Below are 21090 nucleotides of genomic sequence, written 5' to 3'. Positions count from 1 at the left end.
TCTAATGACCCCACCAAGATCTGGAGATGTTATGTTTAGTTTGGCTCTCAGAGGAATTAACTCCACAAGCATGACCCCGTGTGTGAAGAAGTTGATCCTAGCTCAGAGAGCTGGAGGTGCTACACTTCCTCTCCACCATGTGCTCCTGCATAAGTGGAGGCAAGTCACTCTCTTACAGGAAACGCAGGTCTTGACATGATATAGATTAGCACTGTGGGGGTCACTGGGAAAAGTGGGCTGTGGTCCTGATTTGGTATGTGGCCTTGAAAGAGGAACACTATAGCTTGGATAAATGTCATCTTAGCAAAATCAGAAAATGTGAACAGCATTAAGTTTTAGCAACATATAGTCACATTTAGTTCAGTGCATAGGTGTACATTTCAGTACTTAGAACATACGCATTTATCTCCCTCATATAAAACAGGTAAGCAGCAGAAGACTTTTATTTGGACAAAATTATAGACATTTACACCATACATTGATGCAGAAAATGTACAAAATGGTTAATAAAATTTCACTATAATGCAGGAATCAAAGTGTTTGATGCTCAAAATTTTCTGGCAGAGGTCCCTTAAACCCCCCTTTCATAAGTGTCCCCCCCATTGCTGAAATTAAAGCTACCCCCTTGATTCAGTGGATGTTATTCCTGTTAATATGTGATTAATAATGCTATTGTATGACTTACACTGCTTACACTGCAAATTAGTTTCTTACATTCCTGTTAAATTCCTACCATATTACCAATTCATTTTAGTTAGTTAGAATTTAGTTAGTCTCTCCCTTTTGTCGTTTATTCATTTATAACCATTCGAATGAATTATTATAAATACAAATAATTAAAATAATGCACTACGTAGCAACTTCCGGTATTTCCCTGAAAGGGCGATAAGACTTATGAACGTTTGGTTGTAACCAAAATACTAGTAACCATAACAAACACCACAGAAATATAATTATTATTTTAATTTCATCAATATAATCATTTACTTACGTCCGCTTTACCGGTGTTGCACTAAATTCTGTGACCCATCTTTTTCTGACTGATGCGTTGCTTCCGTGGTTTCCATAGCAACGTAGTACTCTCAAACAAAACAGCGGTTCGTTTTACAACTAACGTTACAACTTCTTCAAACCAGTTTAAGTCGCTCGCATTTTAAACATTTCTGAAGACACGAAGAGGTAGGAGAGTTTAGTTGACATTAATTGAGTAAATTCGCCATTATACAAAGGAATGTTGTGCTAAGTTTTGTTACAGAATATACCAGTGCGCTACAGTGTCATGATAGCTTTTAAGCTAGCTGTTAGCCGTTGCTATCGTCACAATTCGGGGCCATTTTTTCATTTATAACACCCTACTAATTTCCCCGACTGTGTGAACCTCATCACCACCTCTCACTGCCAACCTGCGTTCACTTTAGTGGATATTTCCTGTCCCTCACGCACTGCACACGGACATCTATGAGTGTCGCACTTTCTTTGACAGTGATAAACTGCTGTCCCCGACTCCCTGGAGAGCTGAGGCCCAGGGGTGTATAAGTTCAGTTAGCCTTTAGCTTCTGTCCAGCTCTGGTTTATCGATCAGTGCCTCTTGTCTCCAATAACCGCGGCCTGATGCCTTGAGATCAAGTGTGGAAAATACCTGCTGTCACATCCCTCTGCCTTTCTCTACCTACCACCATATTTCAGACACACACACACACACACAAACACACACACACACACACTGACTGCTGTGTAATTAGCAGGTGGAGAGGCATGCATGTATAATAAAGCCTAATTGCAAAGTACAATCGAAGTGCAAATTTTGATATCTCAATGTCAGGTCAAGCTAATAAACAAGCCCCATGGGTACTGAGTGAGAGGAAGCAGTGGAAGCTCTGCTCAGTCTGCTGGGGGATATTGACCGCTCTAATTACAACATAAATTGAGTGGTCGCCCAACCTTTGGCCTCTTTGCAAGTTTCCTGGAGAATAGTGATGTTCTTTTAACATCAATTATCCAAAATTGTGAATTGACAATTGGGTTTTAGGCCATTTAAAGTTCTGTACAAGGTTAATCTTTGCCTGTCATTTGTGATTAAATGCTGAAGTAATGTGGCATTAGTAAATAGTTATTCTAGGGAGCATTTGTTTGGCAGCGAAGGTTTATTTCAGCTCACACGGATCTATTTTCTCCCCGACGGACAGATCTAGTCCCTGCTGTGGGCTGAATGCTTGGCTGAAGCTGAAAAGGATCCTCTCTAAAGCAGCGTCTGTGACGAGCCACCATGGTACGCCTGACCGTAGATCTGATTGCTAAATCTAGAAACCACTTCAAAAAGAAAAGGGGCCTCACCTTCCCGGAGTACCTCAAGACACTCACCCACCTCCACTTCTTCAGCAAGAATATTGAAGATATTGTAAGTAGCTGTTCTTGACTCTGAGGTTTTAATTTGGTGCATCTTTTCTTCCTCTCATATGCCTCATTTTTAAATTCTGCTTTCAGGGGGATCTCTCCATGTGCAGAAACCTCACTGTTCTTTACCTGTATGATAATCAGATCACACATATTTGCAACCTCGGTTTTGCCTCCAACCTCACACATCTGTATATGCAGAACAACAACATCACACATATAGAGAATCTCTTCAATCTGCAGAGGCTCTCCAAACTGTGAGTAGACAAGTTGAACCGATTATTGTCCTGTGCTGTGGTAATAATTTAAAATCTAACAGTGTGTCTGAACATGTGTGTGGTTTTCCTGCTCTGTAGGTATCTGGGTGGAAACAGGATCACGGTGGTGGAGGGCTTAGAGAAGCTCTGTGAGCTCAAGGAGCTTCATCTGGAGAGTCAGAGGCTGGCACCAGGGGAAAAGTTGCTCTTTGACCCCATGGCTCTCCGCTCACTTGCTGTATGACCTATTTTTACACTGCTCAATACAGAGATAGTGCGAGATAAAAGGATGATCCACACTCATAATATGGGCCCCCTTCTTTTAAAATTGTATATATTTTTAAGTAATCAGAAGGTCAGAGGATAACCTAATATTTTTACACAAGGATATGTGTGGTGTATCAACCTGGTAGGTTATCACATCAACTTTAAAAGATCTCAGATTTCCCAGTGGCCAGTGATCCATGTAAAAGCAGTATTGTGCCGGGTTTGATGATGTCAAAGAGACCTCTGTTGCTCTCTCCGGTCTGACAAATCAGTTAGGTGTGTTTACTTTGTTTACTGCCCAGGCCATGGGTAAACACACCAGAAGTCTCAGCTTCTTGTTTGTTTGGATAATTAAAGAAATTGCTGTGCAAATTTAAAGAGTTCCAGCTTTTTATAAATGTGCCATTATAGAACTTCAAACCACGATGAATATTTAGCAACAGCACTATCTAGAGTCTGATTTGGACATGAGCCGAGAAGTTCAGGCATATAAAGTGTACACATCTAAATGCTTAAGCAAAAGGATCACAAGCGAAGGAAGGGATGAAAATACTGTACATTTACTTTGGCCACACACAATAGTAATATAGGTACTATTTAGTGTAGCATTTGGCTGATTATTGTTCTTGGTTTACACATTTAGGATCACAATATATTTATGTGTACCTATAACTTCTCTCTTTATCAATCTGAACTCTTTGCACAGGAATCGCTTCGTGTCCTGAATATCAATAACAACAACATCGATGATATCAGAGACCTGACCGTGCTGAAGGAACTCCAGCACTTTTCTGCTGCTGACAATAAATTGCACAATATGGAGGTAAATATGACTTTAAAAGGAGGTAGTTAAGAAGTGTCTGTGAAACCAGTTCAAGACGTCTTCTCCAGTGTGATAGTGGTAGAAACTGACTGCATGCCGTGCACTCTGCAGTCAAAGTAAATACCACATCACAGCAACCACGCATGACATGGTGTATTAAAGTCAGCGTACCAGCTATTAGTTGATCGGGTCAGGATTAACATTGTTCCATAGCTCTCTGCGGTGATGTGTGAAATGATATGGAGAACAGGGTTCTAAAGAACCAAATCCTGCAAATCCCGCCATAGGTTCCCAGTCTCCATGACTCGCACAGGGTCAGAATTATTCAACAAATCAGCGAGCCGTTCCCCTGAGACTTTTCTCGCTGACAGCTTTAAACAAGCACAAGTTTCTCTCTTTCCTTGCTGATTTTTCCTCTCTGCCTCAGAATCCTCCGTTTGATACCTTAAACCAGCAGTACTTAACTTTACAGGAGACTCATCTGAGGCAGAGATAGGGTTTGTGCTCGCTGACTTATTTGGGAAATAATCTGCTTGTTTTTGAGGCGTTAAGTATGAATATTATTCGAAAAGGTTGATGACTTCATTTAAAAGGATGTCATTCTTATTTCTTAACACTCGGATGACACATTGAAGCACTTTACAACTGACTGCACTGCTGAGGCTACTTTTTCAACACAAGTGATTTTTTTTCTGAGAACGTTGATGCAGGTAATTGCTGTACACGTGTCATTTTTAGCAGATATCTCCTATAATTTATACAACCCGTCTGCCACTATTGATCCTGCAAAGACAGCCCTCCAAAGGATCAATCCCTTCTTCTGCGCCATTTGCACAGAATCCAGAGGAAACATTATGGATTTTTAAAATAGATTATGACAGGCAGTCAGCCCGGGTGACAAATGGGGAGCATCTTCGGAGACCGTTAGCCGTGTGCAGGGCAGAGAGGACAGGGGAATCGAAGCCCTGGTCAAATACAGGTTCATAACTGGCCCATCATTAGTCCAGGCGAGCGAGCCAGCCAAGCTCAGTGAGTATCCAACCTTTGCTGTTCTCCACGCCCCCGCGTGGGGGGCAATTTGGCGCTGGGCTGCTCTTCGGTGAGGGCCTTCTGAGTGACGGCCCTGACACGATCATTTATCAAAGCCTGGGAGCGCGCGGTGCTCAGGGGTCCCCTCTGAACTGATTGCAGCACGAGCTGGAAAAGTGGAAGCGCTTTGGCCAAGACAGGAAGGCAATGAACAATCAGAGCGTGTCCAGAGAGTATTCATATTTCCAGGCTTGGATTAATGTGCCTTTAGATAAACATACAACTGCAGGCAACTGGCTGGAGGAGCCAGCCTCACGCTGCCCCAGGAGAGAACTTGTAGTTACATGACACCGGCGACACTGTTTATTAAAATAGACTGATGTGTTGTTTATGAACTTTCCATTGGCCCTTGTACTTCACATTACCATTCACTTTTACCATGTCTTCAAACGTTTTCGTCTCTGAGTAGTAATTATAAATATGTATCATATTTGTTTAAAAGAAAGTTGTCCATTGTTTCCTGTTTCGTTACTGAGCTGTAGCTGTAGAGACAAACTACTGCCATGTGAATGATTTGTGGTTAAAATGAAAACACAACATACTTGTGGTGAAGTTTCTCTTTTTGTGTATTTTTAGGAGTTAGAGGATGTGTTCAGCCACTGGCCTCAGCTGCTTCAAATGGATTTGGGTGGAAATCCTGTGTGTAAAAGTAAAAAGTACAGAGACCACCTGATAACTGTGTGCAAACGCCTCGGTGAGTTATTATTCATTTCCTTTCTCAGTGGCATCCTAATCTGAAAATGCACTTAACCGGGCTAATATTTAAGATGATTTTCATTTTAGAATTTCAAATTAAATGCTTGTTTGTTTAAAGTATGTATTTATTTTCACAGAGGTTCTCGACGGCAGGGAAATTAATGAGTTAACCAGACAGTTCCTTATTAACTGGAAAGCATCCAAAGAAGCCAAGAAGAAAGAAAACAACAAACATTTGAGGAGCGAGCCATTGATCTCCTATCCTTTAACAAGTAAGTCTTAAAATTCTGTGGTTTATAAATCTACTGTAACATCTTTGCCCACATTACCACAGCTATCCACTTATTTTAATTCATGGGATCAGTTATATTTGAACAAATAAGCCCTTAAATTCTTAAAGTGATTTAAATGTTTCTACTTTGTTTTTACGTGGTCACATCTTTGATTTAGTTACATGCATTAGTTAAACATGAGCCATAATATTGAGAAACAGCTACATATAATACATGTAATTTTTCAATAAAATATGGAAACCACTAAAAATGTGTTTATTTTGATTTCCTGCTCTACTCACGTGTGTCATTCTTTACTTTATTATGCTGGATGGGATTTTACACATTCGAATTTGTGTGTGTGCTCTATTGTTTTTATTCCAGATAACTTTAACGTGGGTCAGGGTCCACATCCCGGTCACATCTACAGCCACGCTAACATGCAGAGGTGGAAGTCACTGCAGCCGTCTCTGAGGTCCAGAATCCTAGTTCACACAGATCTCAGTTAATGCGAGACAGTACACATTTTAGTCTCACAAATGATTTAACTGCAGACACTAAATTATCAATGTCACAAACCAGTGTACAGTGTACATGATGAAATGTAGAACTCATGAGGGATGACAGCTGCTAACAGGCTGGACCTCATCCCACATCTCACAGCTCTCCTCAAAATCAGGACGAAATGTTTTCGGTTTATTTTATTGTAAAGTGGTATCAGTTATTTTAATTTCCCTCATTCTTCCATCTTGACAAATTACTTGCTATTTTGTTTTATCATATTCTTTTGATTAGCAGTTCTGCCTGTCTCTGTTGAACATTCACAAACGTTTAGACCACAAAGTAGTAAAAAAAAATATCTTCCATAATCTGATAATGCATGCTCTTCTTTTTCTCTGAAATTGTAGGGTAAAAACATTAAAGATTCCCATGAGCAGACTGCTCAATCGTGTGGCTGTCTCATCACCCCTCTGCAGTGATGTGGATGCTTATGACAAACCTGCCTAAAATCTCCACCTCCCCCCTCACACATGCAGGACTAACCCTGCCACTGCCTTTTTTAAAGCACCTTGGTCATCACAGCAGCAGATCTTTTATCTTTGTGTATTTAGCAGGACAGAAAACAGACATTGTCACCTGCATACATTAATGTCCATGTTGCTGCAGGGTACCCTTCACCTAGTGGATTATAGTGGTTTAAATTGTGGCTTTTTTCACTGCATATTTTCAAATGATTTTATCTGTAATAAATAGATTCATATAAATGAATTAATAGACTGTAAATCTCCTACTGTTTGAAATGAATGAAAAAATAAAGAGCAAAACGATGAGTAATGGTTTGTGCGTTTACTCCTCTCACTTTCACAGCTGGTTTATTTCTAATTACATTTTGTTTTGGGGCTCTGAGGATATAAATATTCTATCCAACTCAAACTGTTATTTGCTGATAGTCTTATTTTATGTGCGTAATTTTTCGTCTGCATGCATTTCAGCAAATAAGTGAATCAGGAGATGCAGAGTGGCACAATCTAAATGATCACTGTGCCCCAGCATTACAAGGCTTTACATTACCCACAGCCTCTGTGATAAATGATCCAGTGCTGGTTTGTAGCAGATACAGTAACAATGCGGATGTATTTATTGTCACTGAGTGTTTGAATGAGGAGCCACGTGGGTGTGTGACCCCCTGAAAGATGCGGGGTTATTAGGGAAACAAGCTTACTTAACCTTCTCTTACTTCGCCATGTAATTAGTGGCCAGGAGCAAAACTGTTACCCCATCCTTACAAAAACAATGTTTATTAAGAACAGTCCGAGGATATACATATTATGAATAATTCCTTTCATTAATTTGCCGACATCTCCGTTTGGAGCCTTGGAAATCAGAGTGATTAATTTATGAGTCTCACAAGAATTTCCTCAATGCCTGCCTGTTGATTGCAGCGCTGGACTTTATTTATTAGCTGTTCCAATGAGCTTGCAATTCAAGACACCCTGGCAATTAGTCAAATGTTTTGCATATCACCTTACACATGTCAGCCTGTCTTCATGGTGTGCTGCAAATAGCGTTGTGAAAGACTATAAGCTTTATTTCTGACCATGACGAGCACATTTTTTAGGTCATTTTGACTAACTTTGGTCCCATTGCCACTTTTTGATAGGCTTATAAAGAAAATACAGTGTCAGGTTCGCAGCCAATTAGAGTGGGATCTGGCCTACCACATATCAGGGTACGAGGAAAAGAGAGTCCTGCCTCTGGCGTTGAAAACGAGCCTCTACTGCCCTCAGACAGAAATAAGTTAGGAAAGGGAAAGAGCAGTCTTCTGCACTGTGAGGGAGTGCTATGGGCCGAATGATTAATTACGTCGGAGTGAAATACTTGTCCGCCGCTTTGTGTATCCAATAAATTAAGGGCTCCTGAGACTTTTACGCACACAGGTGAAGTGTTGGATGAGCGTACAGGGACTGCTGCGCACCTTTTCTGCAGACGCAACACTTTATAAGGATACGCTGGACGTGGACTGGGACTGTTCTCCATTGAAGAGCAAATTCTCAATCCTATCGAAGCCCTGTTTGGATCGCCTTCATGTCGAAAACATCGCCTTTAACAGATACCAGAGGTAAACCCCAGATCAGAAACTGCTCTCATGAGTTTGTGCATGGCAGGGACTTCATTTGCGCCGCAGGTCGTTTGACATGTGGCTGAGCAATCTGCACAAATTCATGTGTCTTGGGTGCAACTTTGGAGAGCTGTCTGTTCTGCCATTTGGCTTTTTAGACTAGGGATGTGTCTGTTTAATTTGCCTGAACATGCATTTTTGAATACAGACATTTTCAGCACTAGACTGCAAATAAGTTACGGTTTAATAAATAAATGCAACAAATTATCATATAAATTAAAAGTTAAGTTAAAGGTAGAATAGAGGAACATAGACAACAATAAATAATTCATAAGTTATGAGCTCAGTAAAATGTGCAATATAATAACCAGGTAACTAAAGGTGGCTTGATGTGTCTTCATCCATCTGATGTAACTCTTCAGGTCTGTGAGTGCACCCTGATGGCTGGAAGACAGACGCTCCGCATGGACAGCGGTACTTGCTCCGGGACGGCGGTGGATGACAGCCCTGCATCCAGCCCGAGCTCCAGCCCCAGTCCGGACGGCCGTCGCCAGGACCTGCAGCGGGCCAGAGTGCTCCAGGCCGGCGGGCTCGGCGGCAGAGGACGCCCGGCAGCAGCCAACGCAGCGCGGGAGAGGAGCCGCGTGCAAACCCTGAGGACCGCGTTCCTGGAGCTACAAAGGACTTTGCCGTCCGTGCCGCCGGACACCAAGCTGTCCAAACTCGACGTGTTGATACTGGCCACCACCTATATTGCCCATTTGACTCGAACACTACAAGAAGAAGGCGCGGAGGAGGGAGAGAGCACAAAACAAACAGAGGCGTTGCACTCATTGAAAGGAGACGGCTACCTGCACCCAGTGAAGGTCAGTATAACAACAATAATAATAACAATAATAATAATAATAATAATAATAATAATAATAAAGGCATGTCATCTGTTCTCAATGTCAGTTGTTATCCAGTATTATATTGTTAAATGTCTCTTGATAAAAAAAAAATTCTGAGCTGAATTTTTCACTGCAAAGGTCTATAATGCACAAAAATAACTTAATAAACAGTGATCACTTATACTTAGTTGACATTTCTAAAGCATGCAACATCACCCTCGGTGTCCTTTGGGCCTATTTCAGAGGTTACCTCACTAACAACTTAAATGTCTTTGCAGAAATGGCCCATGCGATCCAGACTGTACGTCGGAGCAAGCGGACAGTTCCTCAACACCACCAGTCCTTCAGAGTCAGAGAATCAAGGCCCATCATCGTCCACCTCCCAGTAACAGCCCTTAAAATCATCGTATGAAATAGTTTCATATTTGCATGAGTCCATGCTGTTGCAGCAACATTTGCATTATGATTGTAGATCTGATTTTACCTCCACTAAAAGCCCTCTAGGAAGACATTGTAAATTAATATATTACATGAATTTTATTGTATAAATTTGGAGAAAGCATATGTTATGTTTCTCTGTTGTTATTTTGGCCAATCCTGTTTGCCCCTGCATCGTGCAGCTCGGTACATGTCCCAGGTATGATATTTGTAGAGATTCCGCGGGGCAATGAGCCCGTCATGCTTGAGGTGTGCACTTTCAGTTGAGACATTTGCACTAAATGCATGTGTGAATAACTTAACATCTGTCATGTGAAGTGGTCTGTCAGAGAGTCAACAATGGAGGCTCTTCATCTCATGTTCCTTCGTATTTTTACATGCATGGTTGTAAATGTGTTTGTGAATAAATGACTTCAGTGAAAGAAGACAAGTCTCCAAGATTTTACGATAATAGAAGATCTGTGGAAGTGCCCTTTTTTCATTTGGCTTATTTTGAGATAATAAAGTAGAATGTAACGATTGAAAATTCACGTAGAGGTTTGTGAAAATAATTACTATAAGTAATATTTTATGCTGTATTATTTAACACTGACGGTATTTCCTGACCATTTAAAAGTGTCCTTGTGATCATGGGACAGTAACATTTAATCAAATCTATCAAATAAAGCTGTAGTGCTCTTGCAGGCTATATTTTTAATTCAAGACAACATTTAACTGCAGCAAATTGACTGCACTAACTGAAGAATATGAAGGAGGCTGAGTAGGATGAATTAAGAAATCAAATGGCCTAAAAAAAAAAATCTATAATTTATGGTACTTTCAGCTGTGTTTACAAAGTCATCATGTTTAAGAAAGCAAACAATAATTAAAGGTGTAAATAAAAATGACTACACCTAACCTAATCTGCAGAAGGCTGAGAAGGATTTCGCGACTTAAGAAGTCAAATAGGCTAAACCAGAATAAATGTATGCCTATATGTTAGGTTAGTTTTCATTGTGTTTATACTGTCATCATGTTTAAGAAAGCAAACAATAATTACATATATTTGTACAGATAAAAGGTGTAAATATTAAGTGAATTAACCCCTTTACATTTAACAATTTATTATTTCAGTAGAAGCTGAATGATGTGAAGTTGCCTGTCTTTTTGACACGTTTAGACATTTTTAGAAACTGGCTTTATTTGATCAACTTTGTTAAATTGCTTGATTTGTCAATATGGTTTAACTTCTTTAAATATTTATAAATATATGGGCAAATCACATTTTCTAAAAGTAACAAAGGGCAGTATATGTGTATTGTAGCCAGTTTTAGGAAAATGAAGGAGGTTATATGTCTATAAATTATTATTTTTAAGGCACAGTGAGTTAAAGAAAATAAACCACAGATTCCCAGTTTATCACAAACCTGGTGCTTTTGTGTAGTAGAGTGGAGAGACTGTATTTATTTTATATTTTTAAATCTTAAATGTAAGCGTCAAAGAAATAGGATGCAGCTGGTACTGACAATATAATCACTGTTCAGCAGTGCGCTTCAGGAGCTGCACTGCGCAGCTCTGCGGCGCAGTTAAGAGCGCACGGACCCGGAAATACGTCCTCTTGTCTTGGAGACTCAACCATGAGCAGAAAGCAGCCCTGCAGCTCCTCGTGTGAGCTGCAAACTAAGAAGACTACATCATGTTTAATCTTAAATACGAAGGTAGGCAATTGTAAAATGACTTTAAATGTTTCCACAGATGTGTTACTCTCAGATTAGGACGTGTTTTCGGGCGGATTAGCGGTTAGCTCTTTAGCACGACCGGTGCGTGTTAGCCAGTAGCTAACTTAGCTCTTATCTCTGCCACGTGGGAGGAAAGACCGCACTATAACAGTTGATTGGGACATTTCTTCATGCCACAAACCAAAATAAACAGTATAAATCGTGTATATAACGCACACGGGCAGCTTAAGTTTAACACTGCACGTTCATTTCTATTGGGTTAGCTTAGTAGTGTAGCATAAATGCACGTGGATTTGGATGTGAATTGAATGCAGCGCCTATTTCTTCAGTTATTCTCACGCCTGTGTAAATACCGTATTTCATATGCTAAACGTCTCTTATAGCTTATATGCACGCACATTCTGCAGCAATGCAACGTCACAAATGTAACTGTAACGCAGCCGTACCTGCCAGTAAACCCATTGCAGTGTCTCTATAGACAGGTCACATCCCAGTAGTAATGCAATAAATCATTCTCTGAGACAGTTAAAAGGGAAAACGTCCCCTGTGTCATTCAGCCCCTCACAGCCCTGTCCATATCTGGCTGTGTCCAGGGGTCAGCAGATGAGCTGCTGGTCAGAGAGTTGCCCTCTCCCATTATTTCACTGGGGAAAGTCATCATGGCTCCCACTGAGGACGCGAGGTCATGGCAGAGGTCGTGACCTGCTGTTGAACCCTGCGATGTTAGCCATGCTCCCAAGCTGTGTTACACCGGTACCCTCTGACCTGCGGGTGATCAGTCATCGGTGCTCACCATATTGGCTGTTTCTTAAGTACATGTTATTCATGCGAGCTGAAAATCAATAGATTACTCCTGAGAGTGATTATTCCTGAGGTTTGATGAAGTTACTATGACAGACTTGTCAGAAAATATTGTAATTTAAAGTAATTAAAGTGAAATGAGACTGAGCATGCTTTAACTTTCTGACAAATTTGACTTTTGTGTTTCATAGATGTGCAGATGAAGATGGACATTGTGATTGACCTGTGATTGGTACACCTGATCAGGTAAGATTAAAGTCTGATAAGGAGTGCAAGATTGGTCAAATAATACATTTGCTAGTTGGATCTGTGTACTCAGTGATCCTTTTGTATTACAGATGTCAGGTCGCTGCTGCCTACTACACATGGCCAAACACTGGTTTTCACCGTTTGGACCTTAAGGTGAGCCTCACGTATGGTATTAACAGTTTTTGGTTGTATTGGACCAAATGGTATTGGGCAGTCCCGCTGCTGGAATAGTGATGACTTCACACTTTTGCCGTTTACCCATCAGACAATAAGGTGGTGAAACTGTGACTAACTGAATTGCCAGCTTAAGATTCGTCAGGAGTGATTTTTGATGTGGAAAATGGCATGTGGAATTTTTATGAAGTTAAATCCCTTTCCTATTTCTTGTTCAGGGGCCATGCTACGGTCACAGGATATGTATCAGATGTAATCCTTTGCCTCCTGTGCTGACCAAGAGGTGAGTTACTTGCTACAGTATTTGGTTTTTGCACAGCTGTACATTTATGCTGCTGGGACAACAGTGTTCAGTTTACCAGTCAGACACAATGGGCAGTGAGACTGACTGAGTGATCAGAATAACTGCAGAAATATGCAGAGCTTCTTAAAAATAATTCAGTTTAACTTTGAAGGCATTTCCCAGTCAGTCCTACCTTAAGAATAATTTCCTAACCCCGGCTATTTCTTGAAATACATACGACTGACTGTAATAGAGAAATGGCTTGTCTAAGTGTTATATTACATTAAGCACTGGCAACTTGCAGCTGTAATAGTGATGAGATCACCTTTTCGCCGTTTACCCATCAGACAATAGAATGGTGAGATTGTGTCTACTGAATTACCAGCTGCAAGCTTAGTTATACTCCATCAGCTCTACTGTTGTCCCAGTCATCTGGATTTATGCAGTTACTTTAAGAGTTTCACGTGTAGACAGAAAATATCTACTTGACTTATGGAATTTAAATATGTAAGACAAATTTAAACAGTCTTCCACATTTTCCTGCAGATGAGCAGTCAGAGTAGCAGTGGAACAAAAACACACCACCGTGTCTGCCTGTAATGGGTGGTAAGTAAAGCCCATACTGAGCTACTTTATTTGCAGTTTGCTATTTTTTTTTGATCCATGTCCTGATTAAAGATGTAATGATGAGTTCACCTTTTCGCCGTTTACCCGTCAGACCAAAATGGGCTGCTGAGAATGTGACTAACTGAACTTAAGTCAGAGTTTTAAAACCATACAAATCCCTGTTTTTTCCACTTAAGCTAATTGTATATTTCTTTATTTGCAAGGTTATAGAGCCAGTCGACTGATCAGGCCATCTATAGGGAACATTGTTTTAAGGTAAGGGTGGAACCCAACCTCTCTCACACGGATATTAAATTAATATTTTAGCTGTTCACACATGATGCTACACATTCAATGTGGATATTGTCACTGCATTACTTTTTTTTTTTTTTTTTTTTTTTTTTTTTAAATGTTTGGCCTATTTTTTTACAGTGTTTCTGGAGCTGATGGATCACCATTTGGAAGGAAATCTTACTTGCCTTTTTTTGAGGGGGGGGATTTAATGCCTTTCATCAATAATAAAAACCTGTCTACAAGAAAAATGCCTTGACTTGATGTCTTTAATTTGGTTCCCTGCTCATCTCTTTCTGTTATGCATTTTAGATGTTTTCCCTATAAACATGATCTTGGTTAACCATCACAGCTACTCGTCTTATCACCGCTGCATTAAATTCATGATGTGTTTTATATGCCTACATTGATTCAATGAATCTACAACAATGAAGTAATGAAAAAGAAAAATGCTCTTAAACATCAATTGTATGTTTAGTAGGATTTTTGTGCTGCCTACCTGTGTCTTTGAACCCTATGGAGAGGTCTTTACTCCTCTGTGATGTACGTGTCTGCTCCCGGTGCATATGCGTAGATGAAGCGCAGGATATTCTGGTGAAGCTCGTCCAGGGTCTTGTCTCTCCTGTGCAAACCATCCACATCTCCCAGGTCACAAGGAAACACTGCATCAGGTGGAATAACGAGGGTAGAGGCCCCTGTACAAAGAGGCAGACATCTCTTGAAGAAACCTTTTAACCTACATAGAGCCCTTATGGTGCTTAATAACATAGCCAGGGCTTGGATTAAATTTACAAAAAAAAGGTTAAGCTGTGTGTCTTGTGTATAGTATTAATTGTTTATGTGCTGAATAACACCATGCTTTTAAATGGGTTAACCATATAACAATAGCTTTAATTTGCATGATGTAGTTTAACTGTGTGTTACAGGTCGAGCAAATTTGTATAAACTGTAAGATAATTTTTTAATTCAATGAATGTAAGTACTGTATTTGTACTCACTACAATCAGTAAGAAGGGAGTAATGATTTAAAAATGTACCATGCTTGAGCGTGACTGAGTTTTCACAGAGGAGCACAGCAATCACAGCGTCTTCCTCCAGTACACGTGTTCTGAGACATAACTTGCAGTGTGCCTCCGCCAAAGAGATCCTTCAACATAAAAAAACCCATCAAAGTACTATTTATAAGTGAACATTATTTCCTTATTAGTTAATATTTTATTCTTAAAAATATGAACTCAAAATAATCTGTAAAATTGTATTTAGTATGGCAATTAAACCCATTACAGGCCATGTAAATGTTTTGAGATTTAAAGCTAAATGTGACATTTTGTCCTGCAGTGGAAAACAGATTTATTTTCATAGTTTTACTTCGACAGAAAATAAATCACCACAGTGAAAAGACTTGTACACATTTGTCATAACCACATGAAAAATAGCCATCTCAGAGAACAGTTTAGATGAAAAGTTCTCCATCTAGTGGATGATAGTGACATTACTCTGAACAATGCCTTCTTGTCTTTACATAGTCTCTGGTTGTGAAGCAGAAAGTGAAGATGGAATACTATAGCAGCAATTATTATTTTAATTTGTAGTAGATTCTAGATTGCTTACAGTAGTTTGATAGAGGCCACAGACATCTTGACTCCCTGGCTCTGTGTTCGGACTCTTCGGCTGGCCATGTAGTAACCGTGAATTATTTTCTCTGCTTCGGGGCTGAGCTCCACATGCAAAGTCTGTGCATGAGCTACCAACTGGAAGGCATAGAATTAAGAACAGTAATTGCACTCTAAGCTTAGTGTATTTCAGTGAGGCAGTGTAATTTATTATAACAGCAATGCAAAGATCCTGGTATAAGAACATGTTTGTTAACCTCCCGGTAGTCTTGGGTAGAAAACTCCCAGCAGGATGGGTAGAGGGGTTTTCCAGGCTGCACTGCCTGCTGGAGGGTGTGGACAGTCTGGGCAAGCAGGGCTTGCTCTCCCATGATATCCTTACACTGAATGACCAGGCCAAAGGCGTCTGCTAATTGAATTGGTATGGGACCCATTTCCTGCTCATAGAAGGAGATAGTGCATCAGACAGCTGTCCAATGGGTTATGTTTTAAGTGTAAACCTGTCAAGAGAATCCTATGAAGTAAGAAAGTAACCTGAAATCTAAACTGTCTCTGAAATTCTATGTGTTACACAGTCTATTGTCAACATTCCCTCCAGGCTCAAGAAAAAACACAAAGCATTAATTATCCTCAAGGGCTCTACTGTGAGGTAATGTCGTCTGGGCAGGGCACTTCCTCCAAGAAAAGTAAATTGTCTCAACTTCCTGTTTTGTCTGTACTATGTACAAACATCTGAGTTAAATGAAAATTCTTGAACCCAGTGTACTGCACCACACAAGATCCACTAACAGATGACGATTTATTTCCCAAAAAAATCGCAACACTGACCTGCTAGTACACATTCAGACCACGTTTTAAGCGAACTACACTAAAGTAACAGAACATTATGTTGTGACTGAACCCACTGCTGTTCCCAGTACAGCACAATCTGCCCTCCCAGACCGTCGGGACACATCCATAGAGTCAGTGAAAGCCCAGAAGCTGCATTGGACTGGGAAGGAAAGCTGCTGATCAGCGTCCTCGCCATACTTCTTCCCTGGGATGAACACAGATGCTGTGCAGCTCTCAAGAACTGAGAAAAATTCAGAGTGCAGGAGAAGAACATTAAAGTACTCTGTTACTTTATGTGTAGCAGAAATTGTCCATCATGTGAACTGCTGACAGAATCCTCTCCTCATGCTTTCACTTATTTAATAACCGCTTTGGTGCTTTACCTGACTGAATGGCATCCAACCTGTCCTTTTTGTAACAGCCCAAATCTCCCAACATGCAAATGCCACCAGTGGCTAGCAGGGCAGAGCCAGCATGGATGTTAGCAGTGCCTGCTCCGTGTTGGTCCCGGGACAGAGATGCAAACATCTCCCCTGAGGCCTGATGCCTGACCCCACGGCACGCCAAGCTCAGGCTGTATGTCATTAGTCTGGCAAAAACAACAGAGGGGAATGGGAAATGAGGAGTATTAAATCTTAGGTTTCAGCAAAGCTGGCTCATGCAGACCATTTTACCTTTCCAGTATCAGAGTATCAGTGGTGACAACTAGGAGATCCAAGTTGTTAGATTTTTCTTTTGCATCTGCTCTAGTCTGCACCAAGCTGAGCAGCAAGCCCAGCTTTAAGGTGTTGTAGAGGCCTGGAGGGGCCACGTCCAACCCAAAGCAGTGAGCCACAATGGCGGAGAACCTCCAGCGAGAACCGGCTGTGGCCTTCATCAGCTCCTGGAAGCTGGCACTGACTTTACAGGGGTCTGTAGGGAGAGTGTGAGACATTGTAGATGTTTAAATATGCTAACAATGCACAGTGTGGGAAAAAAATGGTTGAGATTAATCAGAATATACTGTGTCAAGATGTGTTAAGATCCAAATGTTATCTCTGTATGTCTTTGGCTGGGATTTCTGTGGCTTTGGACCAGAGTTTAATATGAAATCATTCACTGCCTTACACTCTGGCTCCCACGGTTGGACGCTATTTGCCTCTACACTCCAGGTAATGTTGGGCCACTGGTGCACATGCGCAGGAATGCCTAACACCCTGTAGAGGCGGCCGATTCTCATTGAGTTACACAGCTCATCTGTACGAACAGGGGAAACAAAGCAATAACACTCAAAGGGGTTGTTCTGTGCTGTCTGGTGATTACTGAAGAAACATGCATGCCACCTACAAACCACTGCCAAGAGAAACACAGAGTGAGGCCTTCAGAACAAAGATTTCTCTGTGTGAGAATCGCACAGCCAGCTAATGAGTGTTCCTTGCACTTATTAACATATATGTTTAGTAACGGGAACCCAGTGTATTGAATTCCTCTACAGGACTGGGTCAACAGAATATGTTAATCCTAGTGCTGAGATTTGCTAAGCTCCCATGGGGGCTGGCTGGACAATGTTATTAGAGGGGACAGAAACACTTAATATCCCACCATGAGGCACTGTGTGCGGCTGGCTGCACAAAAATCTATTTATTTGAACTCTCCCCCACTAAGTTTGTGTTCCAAAGTGAGCCTCATTTAGAAAGCCAGAGAAAATTAATGACAAACCTCAGTACATCTGACTGTGTGTAAATACAAGCTATTACAACCACATTATTCAGTACTTGGAGTGACTATAATGGATGAGAATATGATTTTACAAATAAATAATACCCCTTAAAATTTTGAGGATATTAATTTACAGTGCAGTATCTACTTTGACATTTTGACTTGCAAATGAAAACTGAGCCTTTTAACCCAGAAAAACTTAAAAGTACTCATTTGTTCTTTGCTATGCGCAGTAACCATACACTAATGTCATTGCTTTGCATCTTTTAGCTGTCATACAGCAGCAGCAAATTAAATAACTATCAAATAATCCAGGGCATATTCATGTCTAACCTTCTTACAACAAAAGCTTTAGATGATTATGATGAAGCAATCAAACTCATGTCTTTTTCCATAAATATGATTCTGGTAGTCTATCACAGACATATGTGTCAGGGATGCCTAATCATACTTACGTTGTGCTGTTTAGTTTAGAGGTTGTAAATAAAAGTCCTTTCTTGTGTTCTGCAGCTGTTTCGCAGATTAAAAATTGACTTAAAGGTAGCCAAAAAACACAAACAAATTCAAATCCTGCTTGAAAGTGTAGGTCAGAGGTGAACCTTATAAAGAACTAGTTACATGTTGTACAGTTTATGATATTATTTAGCGTTTTTGTTGTTTTAGAATTGGGTTATGTGAACCTTTGATATGTTTTCCTTTACTCTGAATTGTTGTTGATTGTGATGTGCTGTAAAATGTACTGAAAGTGCATATTTTTCTTCACATGCCACATTACCCTCCCTTCTACCAGATGGAAATAGACTTTAAGCTTTGTTTCCCCTGACATTTTCTGCAATTATCAATCAACTTGTTGACTGGGTGACACTGTAATTAGGGACATTATGCAATAATAGAGTGTGTCTGTGTTTCGGCAATTCACATTGTAGACCTACCTCTGAGAAACAGGGTGACAGACTGGTATCTCAGTGAGCTTTGCTGATGGGCCCTAAGAACATCCAGTGCTTTGACATGGATCAGCTCCACAAGCTGTTTGTCTGCCTCCACAAAAACACAGTTGCAAACATACCGATCATAACAATGCACACAGTTTTCTCTTAACCTCATGTACCAATTCAGATGTCATCTCCAGTAACACTCAGAGGCATCACTCTCACCTCCCAACACTCTAAATTTCACATCCTCTTTCAGCTGGGAGTTGCAGATCATGCAGCTGAAGTCGTTTCTCACGGTAGCTGACTCTGTGGCTCCAGGTGCGTGGACACGAATGTGGTGAAACCCTACAGTCAGCATCCAGGAAATTAAATGATGAATCAAATTTTAAGTCTAGAAATGCTACTTGTCGGACAGTTGCTTGAAACACACAATATGTTGTGTGTACAAATTCAACTGACTCTGGTCTGTCTTTATAGATAGCACTACTTGAAGGGAAGAGATAAAATTAGGGTTGAGAGGAGACAAATGTGTCTGCCCAGTAGTACCTGTAGAGCAGGGACAGTCATCATTAATGCAAAGGAACCTGGCCCCCTGGGTGTATTTCGTGACCCTCGTCATGGCAATGACCAGGCCCTCCATGGAGACAGGCCTCATGGGCCCATACCCACGAGGAAAACTACAAAGGTCCAACGTGTACTCAGGAAATGGAGGCAGATGTGTCAACTTCAGAATTACATTCACCTCAGAGGGAACAATCAGATGACACACTGTTAGAGGGCTGAGTGAGAACCAGTGGGGCAGAAACAGATGTAGCTTCACCAATTAATCATACCTGACTCTCTGTGTGTATTTTTTCAACAAGTGAAAGTGTCTTTATGGCCAGGAAGCAAACCTGAATGAGGAATTAGGCAAATATAATTACCCTTATAGTAGAGGCTGACATTTCATTTTAGCTTGCTCACAGTTTTCACTTACAGACTGAAACAAGGATGTTGCTCTTAGGGGATCACGCAGGACACAGTCACCCAGTATAGGATCCACCTCTATAACATCAGAGGGATTTACACCGATACAAAACCTATAGACTGCTTCAATCTGTTGGGGGTCTGGAAAGGATGGCCAAAGTTTAAAATCCTTACTTAAATGGAGTTTCAGTAGTGATTTTTAACTTTAATTTCTGTTAGCTAACTTAACTTAGGTTATGAACATAGATAGCTATCTATCTAGTGTACGTTAAGCTAGCTAGTTTTATCATTTTCCTCACAGTTGCCCTACCGTTGAATGCTTTACAATCTTCGGCCAGTTTCTGGAGGCCACCACTTCTGTCTAAATAGACCAGAACTGACTCTTTCAACGATAAAATGACAGCCATTTTAACTTAAATGGTAAGAAAGTAGTACTTTGCTATAAGCTAGCATGGCGACGTTGGGCTGCATTGGCGCTCGAGCTAAGCTTCAACCCCGTTGCCACGGTGACCAGAAGGACCAGGACGTTAAGGCCATTACGTGTAAGTTAGGGACTGTTCATAACGTAAAAAGGAGAAAATGGTGGCGCAAACAGGGGCAGGCATGTCAAATATTATACTGGGGGAGGATTTATGTTTTTTTTTATTTTGGCTCAGGGGAGGGGAATACAAAATTAACTGGTTTTATTTTGTATTTATTTTACTACAAATTTTTGAACTAAATGCCTTCCAGAAGGCATGTTTACTCCAAAATTACACCATTTATTATAGCCAGAAACTGTAAAACAGAAACAATAGTTGCATTTTTAAATTTGATGTTGGACACATCATGTGCAACAAATGCTTCTGTCAGATTAAAAACATCGCCAAATCTGAGCTTAAAGTAGTTGTTAATCAAAATCACTTTATTCTACAACTCATTTAAAATTTGGCTAAAAATAATAATATGTGAGCACTAATTAGCCAGCATGCACAAGAATGAAAAACCAATGTTTTTTTACATCTTCAAACTTGAACTTTCAGACATCAAGTGGTTAAGTTTTCTGCCAGTTACTTAGGGAGAATCAAGGAAAAATATATCCTAGCTACAAAGAGGGTTAAAAACAACAACAAAAAACAACTGTAGCCCATCACCACCAAGCAGACCACTGTTAAAAGATGTGGATGGTACCAATGGATCTGT

At 40.5% G+C, this 21090-nt stretch overlaps 3 protein-coding genes and 1 long non-coding RNA gene across 4 annotated transcripts; 3 read left to right on the top strand and 1 right to left on the bottom strand.

Moving 5' to 3' along the window:
* The first annotated feature begins 1046 nt into the window (after positions 1–1046).
* Positions 1047–7120, top strand: ppp1r42 (protein phosphatase 1, regulatory subunit 42). Its single transcript, XM_049565034.1, has 9 exons — positions 1047–1179; positions 2187–2398; positions 2485–2651; positions 2751–2889; positions 3625–3741; positions 5407–5524; positions 5664–5798; positions 6183–6273; positions 6707–7120. Exons 2-9 carry the CDS (start codon positions 2267–2269, stop codon positions 6804–6806), a joined length of 999 nt encoding a protein of 332 aa, XP_049420991.1. The 5' UTR covers positions 1047–1179; positions 2187–2266; the 3' UTR covers positions 6807–7120.
* Positions 7121–7989: 869 nt separating this feature from the next.
* On the top strand, positions 7990–9895 carry LOC125881733 (transcription factor 24-like). Its single transcript, XM_049565030.1, has 2 exons — positions 7990–9284; positions 9587–9895. The coding sequence occupies exons 1-2, from the start codon at positions 8808–8810 to the stop codon at positions 9695–9697; spliced, it is 588 nt and encodes a 195-aa protein (XP_049420987.1). The 5' UTR covers positions 7990–8807; the 3' UTR covers positions 9698–9895.
* On the bottom strand, positions 9135–20360 carry mcmdc2 (minichromosome maintenance domain containing 2). Its single transcript, XM_049565026.1, has 15 exons — positions 20219–20360; positions 19919–20049; positions 19776–19835; positions 19489–19684; positions 19165–19287; positions 18943–19044; positions 17420–17548; positions 16987–17224; positions 16696–16901; positions 16387–16553; positions 15739–15918; positions 15480–15619; positions 14906–15015; positions 14368–14563; positions 9135–9191 (listed from the first exon to the last, which is right to left on the bottom strand). Exons 1-14 carry the CDS (start codon positions 20313–20315, stop codon positions 14397–14399), a joined length of 2046 nt encoding a protein of 681 aa, XP_049420983.1. The 5' UTR covers positions 20316–20360; the 3' UTR covers positions 9135–9191; positions 14368–14396.
* On the top strand, positions 11323–14119 carry LOC125881734 (uncharacterized). The gene is made up of 7 exons (XR_007448253.1): positions 11323–11443; positions 12457–12511; positions 12604–12667; positions 12907–12971; positions 13518–13577; positions 13802–13853; positions 14010–14119. It is a non-coding gene; the product is annotated as an uncharacterized LOC125881734 (long non-coding RNA).
* Positions 20361–21090: the final 730 nt, after the last annotated feature.

Source organism: Epinephelus fuscoguttatus, linkage group LG21, assembly GCF_011397635.1.
Source record: "Epinephelus fuscoguttatus linkage group LG21, E.fuscoguttatus.final_Chr_v1".
NCBI classification, from domain to species: Eukaryota; Metazoa; Chordata; class Actinopteri; order Perciformes; family Serranidae; genus Epinephelus; species Epinephelus fuscoguttatus.
The sequence above is the reverse complement of the archived record's forward strand: the minus strand, read 5'-3'. Positions and strand labels throughout refer to the sequence as shown.

What these genes read in the sequence shown, in the direction of transcription:
- ppp1r42 (XM_049565034.1), top strand. Translation starts at nt 2,267, where the DNA reads ATGGTACGCCTGACCGTAGATCTGATTGCTAAATCTAGAAACCACTTC. An exon ending in GATCTCCTATCCTTTAACAA is followed by an intron (nt 5,799 to 6,182) that starts GTAAGTCTTAAA and finishes TTTTTATTCCAG; the next exon opens with ATAACTTTAACGTGGGTCAG. An exon ending in TCACTGCAGCCGTCTCTGAG is followed by an intron (nt 6,274 to 6,706) that starts GTCCAGAATCCT and finishes CTGAAATTGTAG; the next exon opens with GGTAAAAACATTAAAGATTC.
- LOC125881733 (XM_049565030.1), top strand. Translation starts at nt 8,808, where the DNA reads ATGTGTCTTCATCCATCTGATGTAACTCTTCAGGTCTGTGAGTGCACC. An exon ending in GCTACCTGCACCCAGTGAAG is followed by an intron (nt 9,285 to 9,586) that starts GTCAGTATAACA and finishes ATGTCTTTGCAG; the next exon opens with AAATGGCCCATGCGATCCAG.
- mcmdc2 (XM_049565026.1), bottom strand. Translation starts at nt 20,315, where the DNA reads ATGGCTGTCATTTTATCGTTGAAAGAGTCAGTTCTGGTCTATTTAGAC. An exon ending in TGTCACCCTGTTTCTCAGAG is followed by an intron (nt 17,549 to 18,942) that starts GTAGGTCTACAA and finishes CTGTTCGTACAG; the next exon opens with ATGAGCTGTGTAACTCAATG. An exon ending in GATACTCTGATACTGGAAAG is followed by an intron (nt 16,902 to 16,986) that starts GTAAAATGGTCT and finishes TGTTTTTGCCAG; the next exon opens with ACTAATGACATACAGCCTGA.